Source organism: Manis javanica, chromosome 15 (genome assembly GCF_040802235.1).
Source record: "Manis javanica isolate MJ-LG chromosome 15, MJ_LKY, whole genome shotgun sequence".
Lineage (NCBI taxonomy): Eukaryota > Metazoa > Chordata > Mammalia > Pholidota > Manidae > Manis > Manis javanica.
Genome location: NC_133170.1, coordinates 40006195 through 40019480, shown reverse-complemented (window position 1 = coordinate 40019480; position 13286 = coordinate 40006195). Strand labels below are relative to the sequence as shown.

The 13286-nt window shown below is 41.3% G+C and overlaps 2 protein-coding genes across 4 annotated transcripts in view; one reads left to right on the top strand and one right to left on the bottom strand.

The window, feature by feature from the left end:
- The window catches only part of OXNAD1 (oxidoreductase NAD binding domain containing 1), a 32871-nt gene extending 24627 nt beyond the window's left edge, over positions 1-8244 (bottom strand). For 2 of the 3 annotated variants that reach the window (XM_017653524.3, XM_073222845.1), the window contains exons 1-4: positions 7849-8244; positions 3426-3581; positions 555-681; positions 207-270 (exon numbers count right to left, since the gene is read on the bottom strand). In XM_017653524.3, coding sequence (XP_017509013.3) covers positions 207-270; positions 555-673 — 183 coding nt within the window. In that variant the 5' untranslated portion in view covers positions 674-681; positions 3426-3581; positions 7849-8244. The remainder of the gene's footprint in view (positions 1-206; positions 271-554; positions 682-3425; positions 3582-7848) is intronic. The other variant, XM_017653525.3, reaches the window with a different exon arrangement.
- Positions 8245-8399: 155 nt separating this feature from the next.
- On the top strand, positions 8400-12890 carry DPH3 (diphthamide biosynthesis 3). Its single transcript, XM_073222846.1, has 3 exons — positions 8400-8678; positions 9175-9249; positions 12583-12890. Exons 1-3 carry the CDS (start codon positions 8571-8573, stop codon positions 12646-12648), a joined length of 249 nt encoding a protein of 82 aa, XP_073078947.1. The 5' UTR covers positions 8400-8570; the 3' UTR covers positions 12649-12890.
- Positions 12891-13286: the final 396 nt, after the last annotated feature.

The window sequence follows — 13286 nt, the reverse complement described above, 5'->3', positions numbered from 1 at the left end:
ATCCATGTTTAAAAGGGGAATATGTATGTATTTTGCTGTTATTTTTTAAATCAGTTGCCATATGCCCTGCTCAGAAAAGTTCAGAACAGAAAATAATAGATTTTCCCTGGCTAGATCAAGTCCGTCTACTGCCTTCTCTGTAAACCAGCCATGACTGTGCATACTGCCCAGCCTAGGAAAACCTGCCAGAGCCAAAAGATACAAACCTCCCGTCGGATGACATTTGCAGTTCTCTCCAAGTGATCAGCTTTCCTTTTGGATTTCATTACACTTTAATAGAAAGTAAAATTATGTTATTAAGTGTTATCCTCACAAAATAATTAGTTTCCCCTGTAATATCATGACAATCCAAAATACAAGAAAACACTATGAATCCTACAAAATGGTCAGTGAAAATTTGTACATCTAACCAAAGTTTAAAGATCTACTGAGGGCATGCACTTAAAGCAAGATCTTATGATCAGCCTTCAGAAGTTTGATATGCCTCCCTCAAACCGCAGCAGGTCAGGTTTCTGAAAATCATCCTCATGTGACACTGAAGGCCAGCCACTCACCTGGTTAGACTGACGTAGCGCCAAGCGCTGGGTGTCGGTCTCAGTGAAGCAGCCTGAGTGCAGATGGCACCCACGGAGCCTCGCAACAACCCAGGAACTATGACAGCAGCACCAGCCATGTTGCTGCCTGGGCAAACATAAAATGAAGGTTAACATGTTTTAAGAAAAAGCAGGCAAATACCAGACTATCTTAGGGGCCAACGAAGAAGTCTGGGTTTTTGTTCATGCTGATATGAGCTGATCTAACGGCAAAGCAATTAAGCGTCTACCTGCACACTGACAAAATTTCTGCCACTATTTAGAGTTACTGCAACTAACCTCTATAGTACATGCGTACGTAATTACTGGTGCCATCAAATACTCTTGTTCTCTATTAGCTTCCAAAATCTCTAAGTTCATATGACTAATATTATGCTATTACAGAAGAGGACAGAGTTTATGACTGTCTAATAACTATATTCCACCCAAAGAGCACCACATTAAGTCTTTAATATTTCTTGTTAGATCAAGTGCAAGGGACAAATTTTCTGAGGTTCACAACTACAAACTACAACGACATGTAATAACGTAGATGAATATCATATCACACTGAATAGAAAGAATGAAAGCAGCCAGACTCAAAAGGACATATCTGATGATCCAGTCATATAAAATACAAAAACAGATGAAATTAATCTATAAAGCTAATAATCAAGTTAGCAGTTACCTTTGGGGAGACAAAGGGACAATGTTGTTTCTTAATCTGAATGCTGACTGCATGGATATTTTCACTTTGTAAAAATTTATCAAACAAGAGAGAATTCTTAGAGCAATAAAAATACTGTGTGAGTCCATAATGATGGGTACATGTCATTACCCATTTGTCTAAATCCACAAAACATACACCACCAAGAGTGAGCCTTACTGTAAACTAAAGACTTCGGATGATTATGATATGTCAATGTAGGTCGTCCAGTTGTAACAGATGTACCAATCTGGAGGGAGATACTAGTAAAGGGGGAAGCCAAGCATGTGTGAGGCATGTGTGGGGGGCAGGGAGCACACTGGGAAATTTCTGCACTGATCCCTCAATTTTTTTTTTTTCTTTTAAACAAGATTCAACATCCTTTATTTACATATTTATGACATACATTTATGGTCTTATACAGTTAACTAAATCTAATAACAATGGTAAGGATGGAACATAAAAGACATAATTCGAAATTTTAGTCAGGTTGAATACATTTTTACTAACTGAAAGATACAATAAATAAGCAGCCATTATGAAGTTATAGATTGTATGTCACTTCACTTAAAATTGAAAGTCAACCACACAGGTATTGAAACAATGGGAAATTTGCAAAATGCAAATATTATATAAGTAGGTATAATGCATACATGGCATCACCTCTCTTCTTTATCTTTTAAGCCTTTTTTTTTTTTTTTTGAGAGGGCATCTCTCATATTTATTGATCAAATGGTTGTTAACAACAATAAAATTCAGTATAGGGGGGTCAACGCTCAATGTACAATCATTAATCCATCTCAAGCCTAATTCTCGTCAGTCTCCAATCTTCTGAAGCATAACGAACAAGTTCTTACATGGTGAACGAATTCTTACATAGTGAATAAATTCTTACATGGTGAACAGTACAAGGGCATTCATCACAGAAACTTTCGGTTTTGATCATGCATTATGACCTATAAACAATCAGGTCAAATATGAATATTCGTTTGATTTTTGTACTTGATTTATATGTTGATCCCACATTTCTCCTATTATTATTATTATTTTTATTTTTAATAAAATGCTGAAGTGGTAGGTAGATGCAAGATAAAGGTAGAAAACATAGTTTAGTGCTGTAAGAGGGCAAATGTAGATGATCAGATGATAAGGTGTGTGCCTATGGGCTAAGTATTAATCCAGGCTAGACAAGGGCAGCAAGACATCCACGGATGCAGAAGATTTCTCTCAAAGCAGGGGGGGGTGAGGTTCTGAGCCTCACCTCTGTTGACTGATCCCTCAATTTTGCTGTGAACTTAAAACTGCTCTAAAAAAAATATAATCAAGCTGTTGTCTTAGGATTTATGTACTTCTACATTATATAATACTTCAATAAAAAGTAAAAAAAAAAAAAAACAGAAACAGAAACATTCCCCAACATTTCAAATTCTAAAAACTACTGGTCTATCAGGGAAAGCACTGGTTCAGTGGACAGATGACTTTTTTTTGGTTCCTCTCATTCTGTTTTCCACCGCCAATATTTAAGTATCTCCTTGCCTAGAATGGCCACTTTTAACATGCTATCTTGCCATATATATCTGTCCTTTACTAAATTAGTTAGCTGAAGAATAAATAAAAATGTATGTGAACACATTTTTTTTAAGCTCTTTGGAAGGTACTATATAAACCAATCATAATAAATCTTGTGTTAGAAAACTAACCAAGCCAAGTGTGCTTATTTTCCTACTCTATATGCATTTAGTCCTTCATTTGACAAATATTTATTAAGAGCCCACTATGTGGCAGGCACTGGGGATACACAAAAACTAAGAAAGACATTCTTAGGGAGACTACATTTTAGAAGATAGAGACAGAAAATAAAATAAAAGTAAATAAATCAAGTGGTGATATAAGTCATATATAATTTACATAGTTATAACCAAATCATAACAAAAAGCCACTGCTTCATAACTGGTCTTTAGATAAAACATGTATTTCTTGCCATAGTATAACACAGCATCATTGTGTATAAACATGCTACTATTTTCTCTCTAGTAAATAAAAGTATAAGGACTCATTCACCTCATGTAAGACTATTACATGTAGTTTCTCTCCTTTGTGCTAAACCAAAATTGGTACATTAATCACTGGAAGAAGGCAAAACTTACGTTAAAAGTCCATGAGATTTTAGGAGTCATTAAAGCTGTGGCTGGCTGGCTGACTGACATGCAATATTTTGGTCCTGGTATTAAACTGAGACCTTTGGATGTACACTGGTTGGAACACAAACAGTGTTTCCATGTACTGAAATTCTCACAAAGTTCCTGCAATAGCAGAGACAACATATAAGAACAATGTTTTGGGAAACTATTAAAAAGTACTATATCTTAGCTACAAAGGAAAGGCTCAGTATAATCAGCAAGAATCACCTCACAGCAAGACTACTTTCAATTCCCCTTCTGTCAATTCCTCCTCCTCCTGTTCCCACTTCCCCTTTCTGATTCTCTTACTGATCTCTTTTTCATCTTTCCTGGCCTATCTTTAACTCCTGCTACTTCGGATATCCACCCCATGAAAAGACCAAACCAATGGCTGGAATGATACGCTTATGTGTCATTTAAGGCCAAGTTCCCTGATAAAATTTAACTGATAATATAGTTAAATATATAAATACTGCTCTGCTTAACGTTTTAGACAACTACTGCTAAAATAAACTGTCCTCACATAAGATACATCTCTAATGATTATACTGTTTAGATGGTCTACAACTCAAATGAACTGGAAAACATAGAAATGTTAATTTTTAAAAGCTATTCTCTTTAAAAATCTAAAATCTTGTTTTGTAACCATACTAACCATGAGCAAAAGTGCCACCTACTGGAAAATAAAGAGTATTTTAATCACATTGTATTCAAAGCGCCTTCCAAGGCACTAAGGTATTAAAAACAACTACCCATTTTTTGAAATAAGTCCAATGGTTTCAATATTCAATATAAGTATTTAATTAACTATAGAAAATTAACATATATTAAGTAATTTCTAAAACCATACAAGAAAAATATTCCATCAATGATTCTATCTTCACAGACATAACCTCACCCAAAAATTCTTAACTCTATTTCTGAAACACAGAGAATAATCATAAGTGCTAAATAAAATTTATATCCACTAAAGCAGGCAAAAAAATTACTGCAAAAAAAAGATAAAATTTAGGATTTAAAATGAACTATATTGGTTTCAATTTATAACAATTTATAATTACTGGGGTGCCAGGCAGTATTTATTTTAGGCCATGGAGACACAATAAATAACCAGTCACAAGGCCATGGCCAATCAGGAAGCTTTTAGTACCATGTACAACAGATAATAGTAAACAGGCAATTAACAAGACAATTACAGATTACAATAAGTATGATAAGGAAAATAAGAGAGGGGGAATATCAGGAAAGGTATCCAAAAACAGGTAACTGAGCTGAGACCTGAAGGGAGAGGAAGAGCATTGGGCAGAGGCCCAATCACAGAAACAAATGCAGTGGATAGAAGAAAAGCATGACTGGAGGGTGGTGAGGCAGGCGGGTGTGGTGTGAGATGGCAGCCAAGCAGGCAGTCACTCAGGCCATGGTAAGGGTATGGACTTTATTCCACAGGCACTGCGAAGCAACTGACAGGTTTGAATAAACCAGGAGAGGGACATGCTCTAATTCACATTAAAGGAAGGCTCAGGCTGCTAGGTAAAGAATGGATCACAGAGGGGGAGAGTCAAAACAGGGAGGCAAATTAGAAGGCTCCACTCTAAGATTCGAGGAGGATAAAGCCACCGAGATGACAGAAGTAGATGAACATGGGCTGTTTTAGTAGAGTCCTGTGGCTTGCTGACAAATTGGATGACATGTGAGAGAGCATGGAGAAAGAAGCCCACAATGCCTCAGAGCAAAAATGCACTGAAATAAACTAACTTCGCATAACTATCATGGCATCTATTGATTTGGAATCCTAAGTGCCACTGAGGAGACAAAGGGGCTCCCAGCATTAGGTATTCGGTGAGCACTTGACACTGAGTCCATGGAAATGGGCTCAAATCTGACCCCTTCCTGCTTTTTGATCCTGTGCCAATCACCTCTTACTGTTTTTTAATTCATTTTTCAATGGGAATGCTGCCACCACCTCACTGGGCTGCTGAGAGGAGTAAATGTCTATGGAAATACCTGGCAAGAGTGTTACTAAAAATCAACACAAATACATTAATCCTCCCTGCAATCTAGAGAGATAGGGGTTTGATACTGTCAAAAAACAACTCCCTTTAGCCTGATCTACAGCAGCACTCATAAAATAATTTGTATTATAGAATTGTGAACTTTCTACACTAGATCTTATGTTAAGAATTTTGGTCACTGTTATCTTCAGATCAGTGCTGTTATTAGCACTGTATGCTTTTAAAAAAGCTCTTTTAAAACACAAATTTGTGACCCCAAACGATCCTATAGCAACCAATAAACTTGATTTTTGTCACACTTTCAGGGTCCAAAAATGTCTCATTACAGAATGTTTCCATTCCCCTTTAGGAGTAAATGTGAAGTTTAATAGTCATTGTAGTATTTTATCTGAAAATACTGAACAGAATAAAAAAACTGCATCACATTTGGCTATGGTTTTACTTTCTTCAGCACAGTATGAACTAAAACAGGGTTGAACCTTGAGGGAGCCACCCCTGGCCAGACAAGGGGTATGGCCAGATAGGATGAAAGTAGTATGGAAGGCCAAAGTGACCCCCAAATCTAGGTCTCAAGGGAATCTGCACTATTCTACCAGAAACTCTCAGTAGCCTGCAGAGCTCCAGGCTGTATGTTTAATCTAGCTCTACTTCAATGCCAACATTATCACAGATGATTTTGAAATTAATTAAGAGCCTAGCTTCTGGGGTCAGACAGATCTAAATTCTCACATGGTCACTGCCATTTACCAGCTTTGGCAAGCTTCTTAGCCCCTAAACCCACGTTTCCCAATGTTGAATGTGGGATTAATGATACCTATACCTCATTGGGCTTCTTTAATGACATAATGCATATAAACCATTTGATACAGTGCCTATCACACAGTATCAATTATTATTAATAAGTGGTTCATTAGTTTTTCTTTTTCCTTTTTAGGTAATACACATTCAAATAAAAGTTGGAAAATTACAAAGAAATTACCAAGAAAAATTACCCAAGTCTTATAACTTTTAGGGCTACTAACTTTAGCTTTTAAGATTCCCCAGTGAACTGTTTTCACTAAATCCAAACTGCTTTCTAAAAGGTCTACCAATTTATGCTTCCAAGAACCAAACATGATTGCATCCATTTCTGTACATTAAAAAATGGCTCACCTTTAATTTCAGGTACCTATGCACAGAAGCACTACCATGGTTCCCAACCTCAAAAGGATCAACAGGATTACAGAGTAGACATCCTGTCTTCCTGTCACCTACAGGATACTTGGGAAGTGTCTGTGTCTACAGAGACACAGGGAACAGCCACCAACCTAGGTGGGGTTGGCTGGGATTTCCCCTTGCTGAGAAAGACCAGAATCATCCCAGTTAACCCTAAGCATGTTTAACAAATGTTTCTTAACTTCTGGATATATCTCCAACTACCATAAACAGAGCTTTTGTAAGGCCTTTGAGATAATCTTCTGTACATCCTTTAATGTAACTTCTTGACTTTCTCTCAAACACTCCTTTGCCTTTAGGTTTTCAAGTTTTAAATGGGCTAAGCCAGGTGAAACTTCACCACAGCGTGTACAAACAAGCGTAGAGATGGGTATACATGTATCATGTACACATACTTGTAAATATAAACTAAATATGGTATATGTGACTGCAGAACCAAGTAGACCTGGCTATATAATTCATGCAAAAGTTGAAGGTTAGATCTGAAAAGGATCTGGTAGATCAGCTCTAATCCAATCCTTTTTTATTCAGAGAAGGAAGTAAGGCCCCAAGAACGTAAATATCCAACGCCCAGAGCTAGTTCCCAAGTCAGATTCTGAACCCTGAACTGCTACTCAGTGTTTCCACTGCACCGCATTCCTGCTCTTACCAGGAGTAATGGAGAAATACCTCCATGGGATCCGGTTGTACCAAAGCAGCCACTAGCACTGCTTTCAAGGCAAACCACCTGAGTATCCGCATTTTGCTTAAAGGTATACAGAGGTCTCAAGCTATAACTCTGCTTGCTGATACCACTCCCTTTACAACGAAAGAAAAAGACCGTGGTTCCCATAAATTACCTAATTTGTTCCTAGGCTCTGGGGATAGATTAAGCTCTTCATTTCTTTGATGTGGTCAAGATACCCAACTCAATCTCAGTTTGTAGATTAATAAGGGAAAAACATTTAAACTCCCAGAGTTCGTGGAATAACTGTACTTGGCGCTATACCTGGTACAAACTCCCAACCGTAAAAGGTGATGTTACTACAAATCACCGTAGTTAATATGTTATATGCTTGGCAAACATAGGATAGAATTAAATCTGCCTTCCAAGTCTTAGTTCTTAGAACAACACAGTTTAGGGCATCTTAAGATGACGGGGGGAGGAAAAAGCAAGGATGTACCTTGAAATCGAACGCGGCCAGGAACTACAAGCTAGGCGTCGCCCTGAGCTCAAGATCACTCAGTGAATCAAGATTCCATGGGGACTTTTCGCCGTCACGGGGGCGACAGGGAGAGGGGCCCAGGAGACTGAGACGCTCCCACGCCGCCTCCAAGCAAGCAAAGCGGCGCCCCCTTTCCCAAGGGCGCTGAGGGCCGAGTCGACGCTACTTAGCTTGCCTCAACCTTCCGCGAGGTCTGGTTAAGAGCCCCACTGAGGTTCGTGGACCAGAAGCGGGGCTACCACAGCCAGAGCAGCAGGCCTCCACACAGGTGGCCTCCACTCCGCCGCAATGCGACCAAACTCGCAGAGGAGGGCCAAACTCCGCCACCACCCGCGTAGCAGAACTTCCGGCGCCCCTGGCGTGACATAACAGAAGCGCGAGCTATCCCCACATTTGATTGGTCGCTGCGGTCCGATGGGCGGTGCCGTGCGCGACGGTTTAAGCAGCGAGCGATGTCCTCCAGCGTCTCCGCCCCCTAGCTCAACTATCTCCATGGTGACTGATACCCGGTTACCCAATTGGCGCTATGCCAGGAGTTGCGCAGTTGTGTGCGCCGGAAGCGATCGTTCCTGAACCGGTGCGTGGTGACAACGCCCGGCGGGGGCAGGCGCCCGCGAAGTTACACCATCCAGGGAAGTAGTCGGACGGCGGGGTGACAGGCCTCCCCTGGACCCAGTGACATGGCGGTGTTTCACGACGAAGTGGAGATCGAGGACTTCCAATATGACGAGGACTCGGAGACCTATTTCTACCCGTGCCCGTGTGGAGATAACTTCTGTATCACCAAGGTAACTACGGAGTGCTACTGCGCGCCTCCCCGGAGCAGGCGCGTTTCCGCCCTGTGGTGTTCCTTCCGCCGTTCCGTAGCGGTGCGGCACCGAATTCCCTCCTCATCCTGTTTCTGAATCCCGCCCCACCTCCACCTGTTGACACTCGAGCTGTCAGTAGGCACCTGGTTCTGCCCTGTAGCGGGTACTAGGGATGGCGGGAGGCGTGGGTGGCTGGCGGGAGCGTCAGCGTCATCTCAGTCATCCCGCCTTTGGGTCCCTCTTCCTGGGATACTAATGGAGGAAGGGACGCCTTTTCGTCTTCCCAAGGGTTTGTACCCACTGAACATTCCTGGGGATTGGAAGTGACACTTTAAGGGAAGACTGGGCTCTTTGGCCCTCACGTGCCTTGTGGGGAAGCAGGCCACAAAGGAGCTTGTCCACGGGGGGTGGCGGGGCTTGGGAGGAGATCGCAAAGGGAAAACTGCTGACCATACGGTGTTCGATTTTGTTACAGGAAGATCTGGAGAATGGGGAAGACGTGGCAACGTGTCCTAGCTGCTCTCTCATTATAAAAGTGATTTATGACAAAGTAAGGGGTTGAATTTACAACGGCGCGGGGAGGGAGGGTTTCGACGCAAGGACCTAGAGTGGTCTCTATGATACATAAGCACAGGAGAATACTTCCCAACAGTGTTAAATAAAGGCTGTCTTTTAAAGTAATTTTGAAAACTATTAATAAACAGCCATATTGTAAGTTGAAATTTAAAAAGTTTAAGCCACTTTAGCCTTGGAGAAAGGGCAATAAACAGCTCTATATTTAATGAAAATTGTTGTTACTTACTGAATGGAAGAAAAATAATTACAAAGGTTATTTAACTGATAGCCTTTAGTCCTCCTTTATTTAATAAGTAATTAAAATTATTCAGAGCTCCTAGATTTATTTTGAAGGGAACAATCATGTAGTTTTTCTCACCTGGCTTATACAGAGAACTCTGCATTAACTTGTTTAAGATGTAAGACGTAGTTGAAATTTTACAACTTCGTTTTATTTAGTCTTTAGTTGTCCTATTGTTTTTCACCCCAAAATATTGACAATAGTAAACAAAATAAATGTTATTATTGCCCACCCCCTCTCCAACTTTTGTTCAGTACTTTGAATAGAGTCTTAAGTAAGAAGCCTAACATTCTTCTTTCTTTTTTTGAGATAGAACTGACCTATAATAGAGCTTAACATTCTTAAGGATGGACTGTAAAATGAGTATGGGGAAGGTGGTAACAAGGCATTTAGCCTCATGGGAGAAACAGGCTATGATTTAGAAGTTTACTGATTTATTCTTGTATTAAAATGTGTTCTGGACCAAAAAGAGAACAGGGTAAGAGAGATCAGGAGTGCTGGTATGAGAAGAGGTTGCAGTTTTAAATAGGGTGATCATGACAAGCCTTATTGAGCAAAGACTGAAAGAGGTGAGGAAGCGAGCCCTGTACATATGGGGGGTGAGAACAGTCTGGCAACATGAACTTCCATTGAAGAAGCCCTAAGGCAGGAATAGGCCTAGTTTGTTTGTTTTTTTGTTTGTTTGTTTGTTTTGAGGAACAGCAGGGCGGCCAGTGTGACCAGAGCAGAGCAATTGAGGGGACAGTAGTCACCAGTCCAAGATGAAATTTGTGGAATGGGGCAGATCACAGAGGTGTTTGTGGACCACTTTAAGGACTTTGGCTTTGGCTGTGAAGGATATAGGGAACCACTGGGGGATTCTTGAACAAAGGAGAGCCATGATCCAACTTAAGTTTTAAAGGAGTGATTCTGGTTACTGTATTCAGAGTAGACTGAGAGAGCAAGAATAAAGGCAGGAAAACCAGATTGGAGCCAGTTAGACTAATCAAAGGAGGAGATCAGTGGCTTGGACCAGGCTGCATCAGTGGTGGTAGTAAGAAGTGGTTGTATTCTGGATACATCTTAAAGGATAGGATTGTCTTACATATTGGCTATGGGATATGAGAGGAGTGGAGGAAGATTTCAGCATTTGTGGCCCTCATAACTGAAAGAATGGATCAACTGAAGGCTGGTGATGCAGGTATAGGGGCAGGGGTTGGGCATACTATGTTCGAGATGCCTGTTTTTCATCTGAGTGGAGTAAGTGAGAAGGCATTTGGATATGGAAGCCTGGAGTTCATGCAAAGATTGGCTGGTGCTGTAAATGGGGGCGTTACCAGCATACAGATAGCACTTAGAGCCAGGAGATTGGATGAGATCACCAGGTCTGTGCATGCAGGTGGACAAAAGAAAGGACGGAGCCTTGGGGCACTCCAATGTTAAAAGGTGACAGAGGGAAGCAAGGAACCAGCAAAGCTGGCTGGAAAGGAGGAACCACTAAGGGAGGAGGAAACCACCAGCGCCACATCTTGGAAGCCAGTGAGGAGAGGTGATGGAAGTGATCGGCTTTGTCAGACCCCACGGATGCAAATTCATCATTGCCTCCAACAGGGAGGTCATCTGCAATGGTGATAAGAGCAGCTTCACTGGAGTGACAAAGACAGAACCTGAGTGGTGGAAACTTGTTGAAGGCAATGAGAGAAGACTAGGAGGCAGCAAGCGCAGACATTTCTTTCTAAGAGTTTGCTGCAAAGGGCAGCAAAGACATGAGGCAGAAACTGGTGGTGATAAGAGGACCAAGAGAGGGTTTGAGGTGGTAGACATTCAGCTACACGGAAGAATGTTGACACAGGAAGTTAGATTAAACTAGGGCTGGGATATTGCTCAGAGAATAGGAAGGAGTGAGAGGCAAGCAGTTACAATTGGCCATGGAATTTAAACTAGGTAAACATTAAGGGGCAGTGAAAAGGTATAGGATAAATACAGTGGAAGTCCCAGAGTGGCTGGAATGAGGGATCCTTGCAGGTAAATGACAGCGACAGAGAGGAGTAGTGAAGATACAGTCTCATCACGTAAAGTTCAAACTTGAGGGCTTTTAGTGAGGGAAGGAGAACAAGGGCAGAAGGAGCAACGAGCCCCTCCTCCAGTCTGTGGTACTGGGGCTCTGGGAGAACACAGCCACTTCTTGAAAAGGCTCCAGGGGAAACGGTGTCCTTAGGGGCCAGCCTCTTCTCAACTTCAGCGTCATGGACATCTGGCACTGAATAGTTCTTTGTTACAGAGCTGTCCTCTGCACTGTAGAATATTTAGTAGCATCCTTGGCCTCTACTGACTGGAAGCTAGATACCCCCTAGTTGCATCAACCCAAAATATCTCCAGACATTGCCAAATATTCCCTGGAGACAAAAGCAACATCTTCCCCCTCCCCACCTTGAGAACCACTGTGTTACAACAAGAAGGCACAGGGACATTTTAAAGAAAAGGTTGACAATATGGAGCATTGTGTCAGTGATGGACCATAAATTCCAAAGAGCCCAGTGTAGGAGGGTTCCAGGTGCTGGGCAGGAGTGGGAAGGCAATGGGGCAGAACCCAGGCTCATCCTTATGGGCATCAGACTGCAGGAGACGAGGGGTAACCTAGGAGGCAGAGATTCCTGTAGTAGCTGTCATAAACCAGGAGAAGTAATCAGAGATCAGGTATTTACAAAGTAGCTAACATTATATATTGTCATTGTTGGGAAACACGGAATAGACTGTCCTTTTTAGTTGGAAGAAATAATTACTTTGGTGTGGTTAGGTATTTGAAGTGGAGAAGTTTTAATGTAAATGGTAATAGAGAAACTGAAAAGGTATGACATGTCTGTAGAAATGTGAATTTTGAGATGTGGATGCTTTGTGGTGAAGATGGGCATTGTTTGTAAGATAAGGTGCTTTACATTAAATATGAATTCAGGACTAAAACTGATACATTTTTAAGTTTATGGTTGCAGTTAATTTTGATGCATCTGTGACACACAGTGATTAATATAATTTTTTGTTCTACCATAGGATCAGTTTATGTGTGGAGAAACAGTTCCAGCCCCTTCCAGCAGCAAAGAATTAGTTAAATGCTGAAGAAGACTCAGGGATCCTAATCCTGAACATTCGGGAAAACATTGGCTTCTTCCCAGGGACAGCCATTCTGTAGTTCGCCGCTCTGGTAGAGTGTGGCTCCTCCCGTCAGCCTCCCGGCTCATCCCACTCACAGAAGCAAGTCCAGGACTGGCGCCCCTGCACTGTGTGCTTAGAACTTTGTTCGCAAGTGTTCTTAATTTTCCATCTGAGTAAACAGGAAGGTAATTCCAAGTCAGTGCTTACTTTCTCTCAGTTTTGTTATTTTTATTTCTTATACCAATTACTTCATCTGATAACAGCACCATCTACCTCAAAGTCATTAGATTCCTTCTTAAAAAAGGGATTTTGTTTTTGAGTTGGTTATTAAGATTATTAAAATCAGCCCTTTCTTTGACATCTGACATCAGTTTTGCCATTCTGCACTTAATGTTCATGGCTTGGCAGTACTGTACTTGCAGGTCCCGCACCACACTGGTCTTCCCGGCGCTGCTGGTATCAGAAGGTTCATGTCCTGTTAAGCGTGCCGTTTCCATTGTACTTCCTTTGAGTTCTGGCCATATGGTGTTAAAGAGAAAATATACTGAGCTCACAATTTTTCCAGAGCTAAAACCTAGTGAGTACGAAAGAAAAGCCAAAAG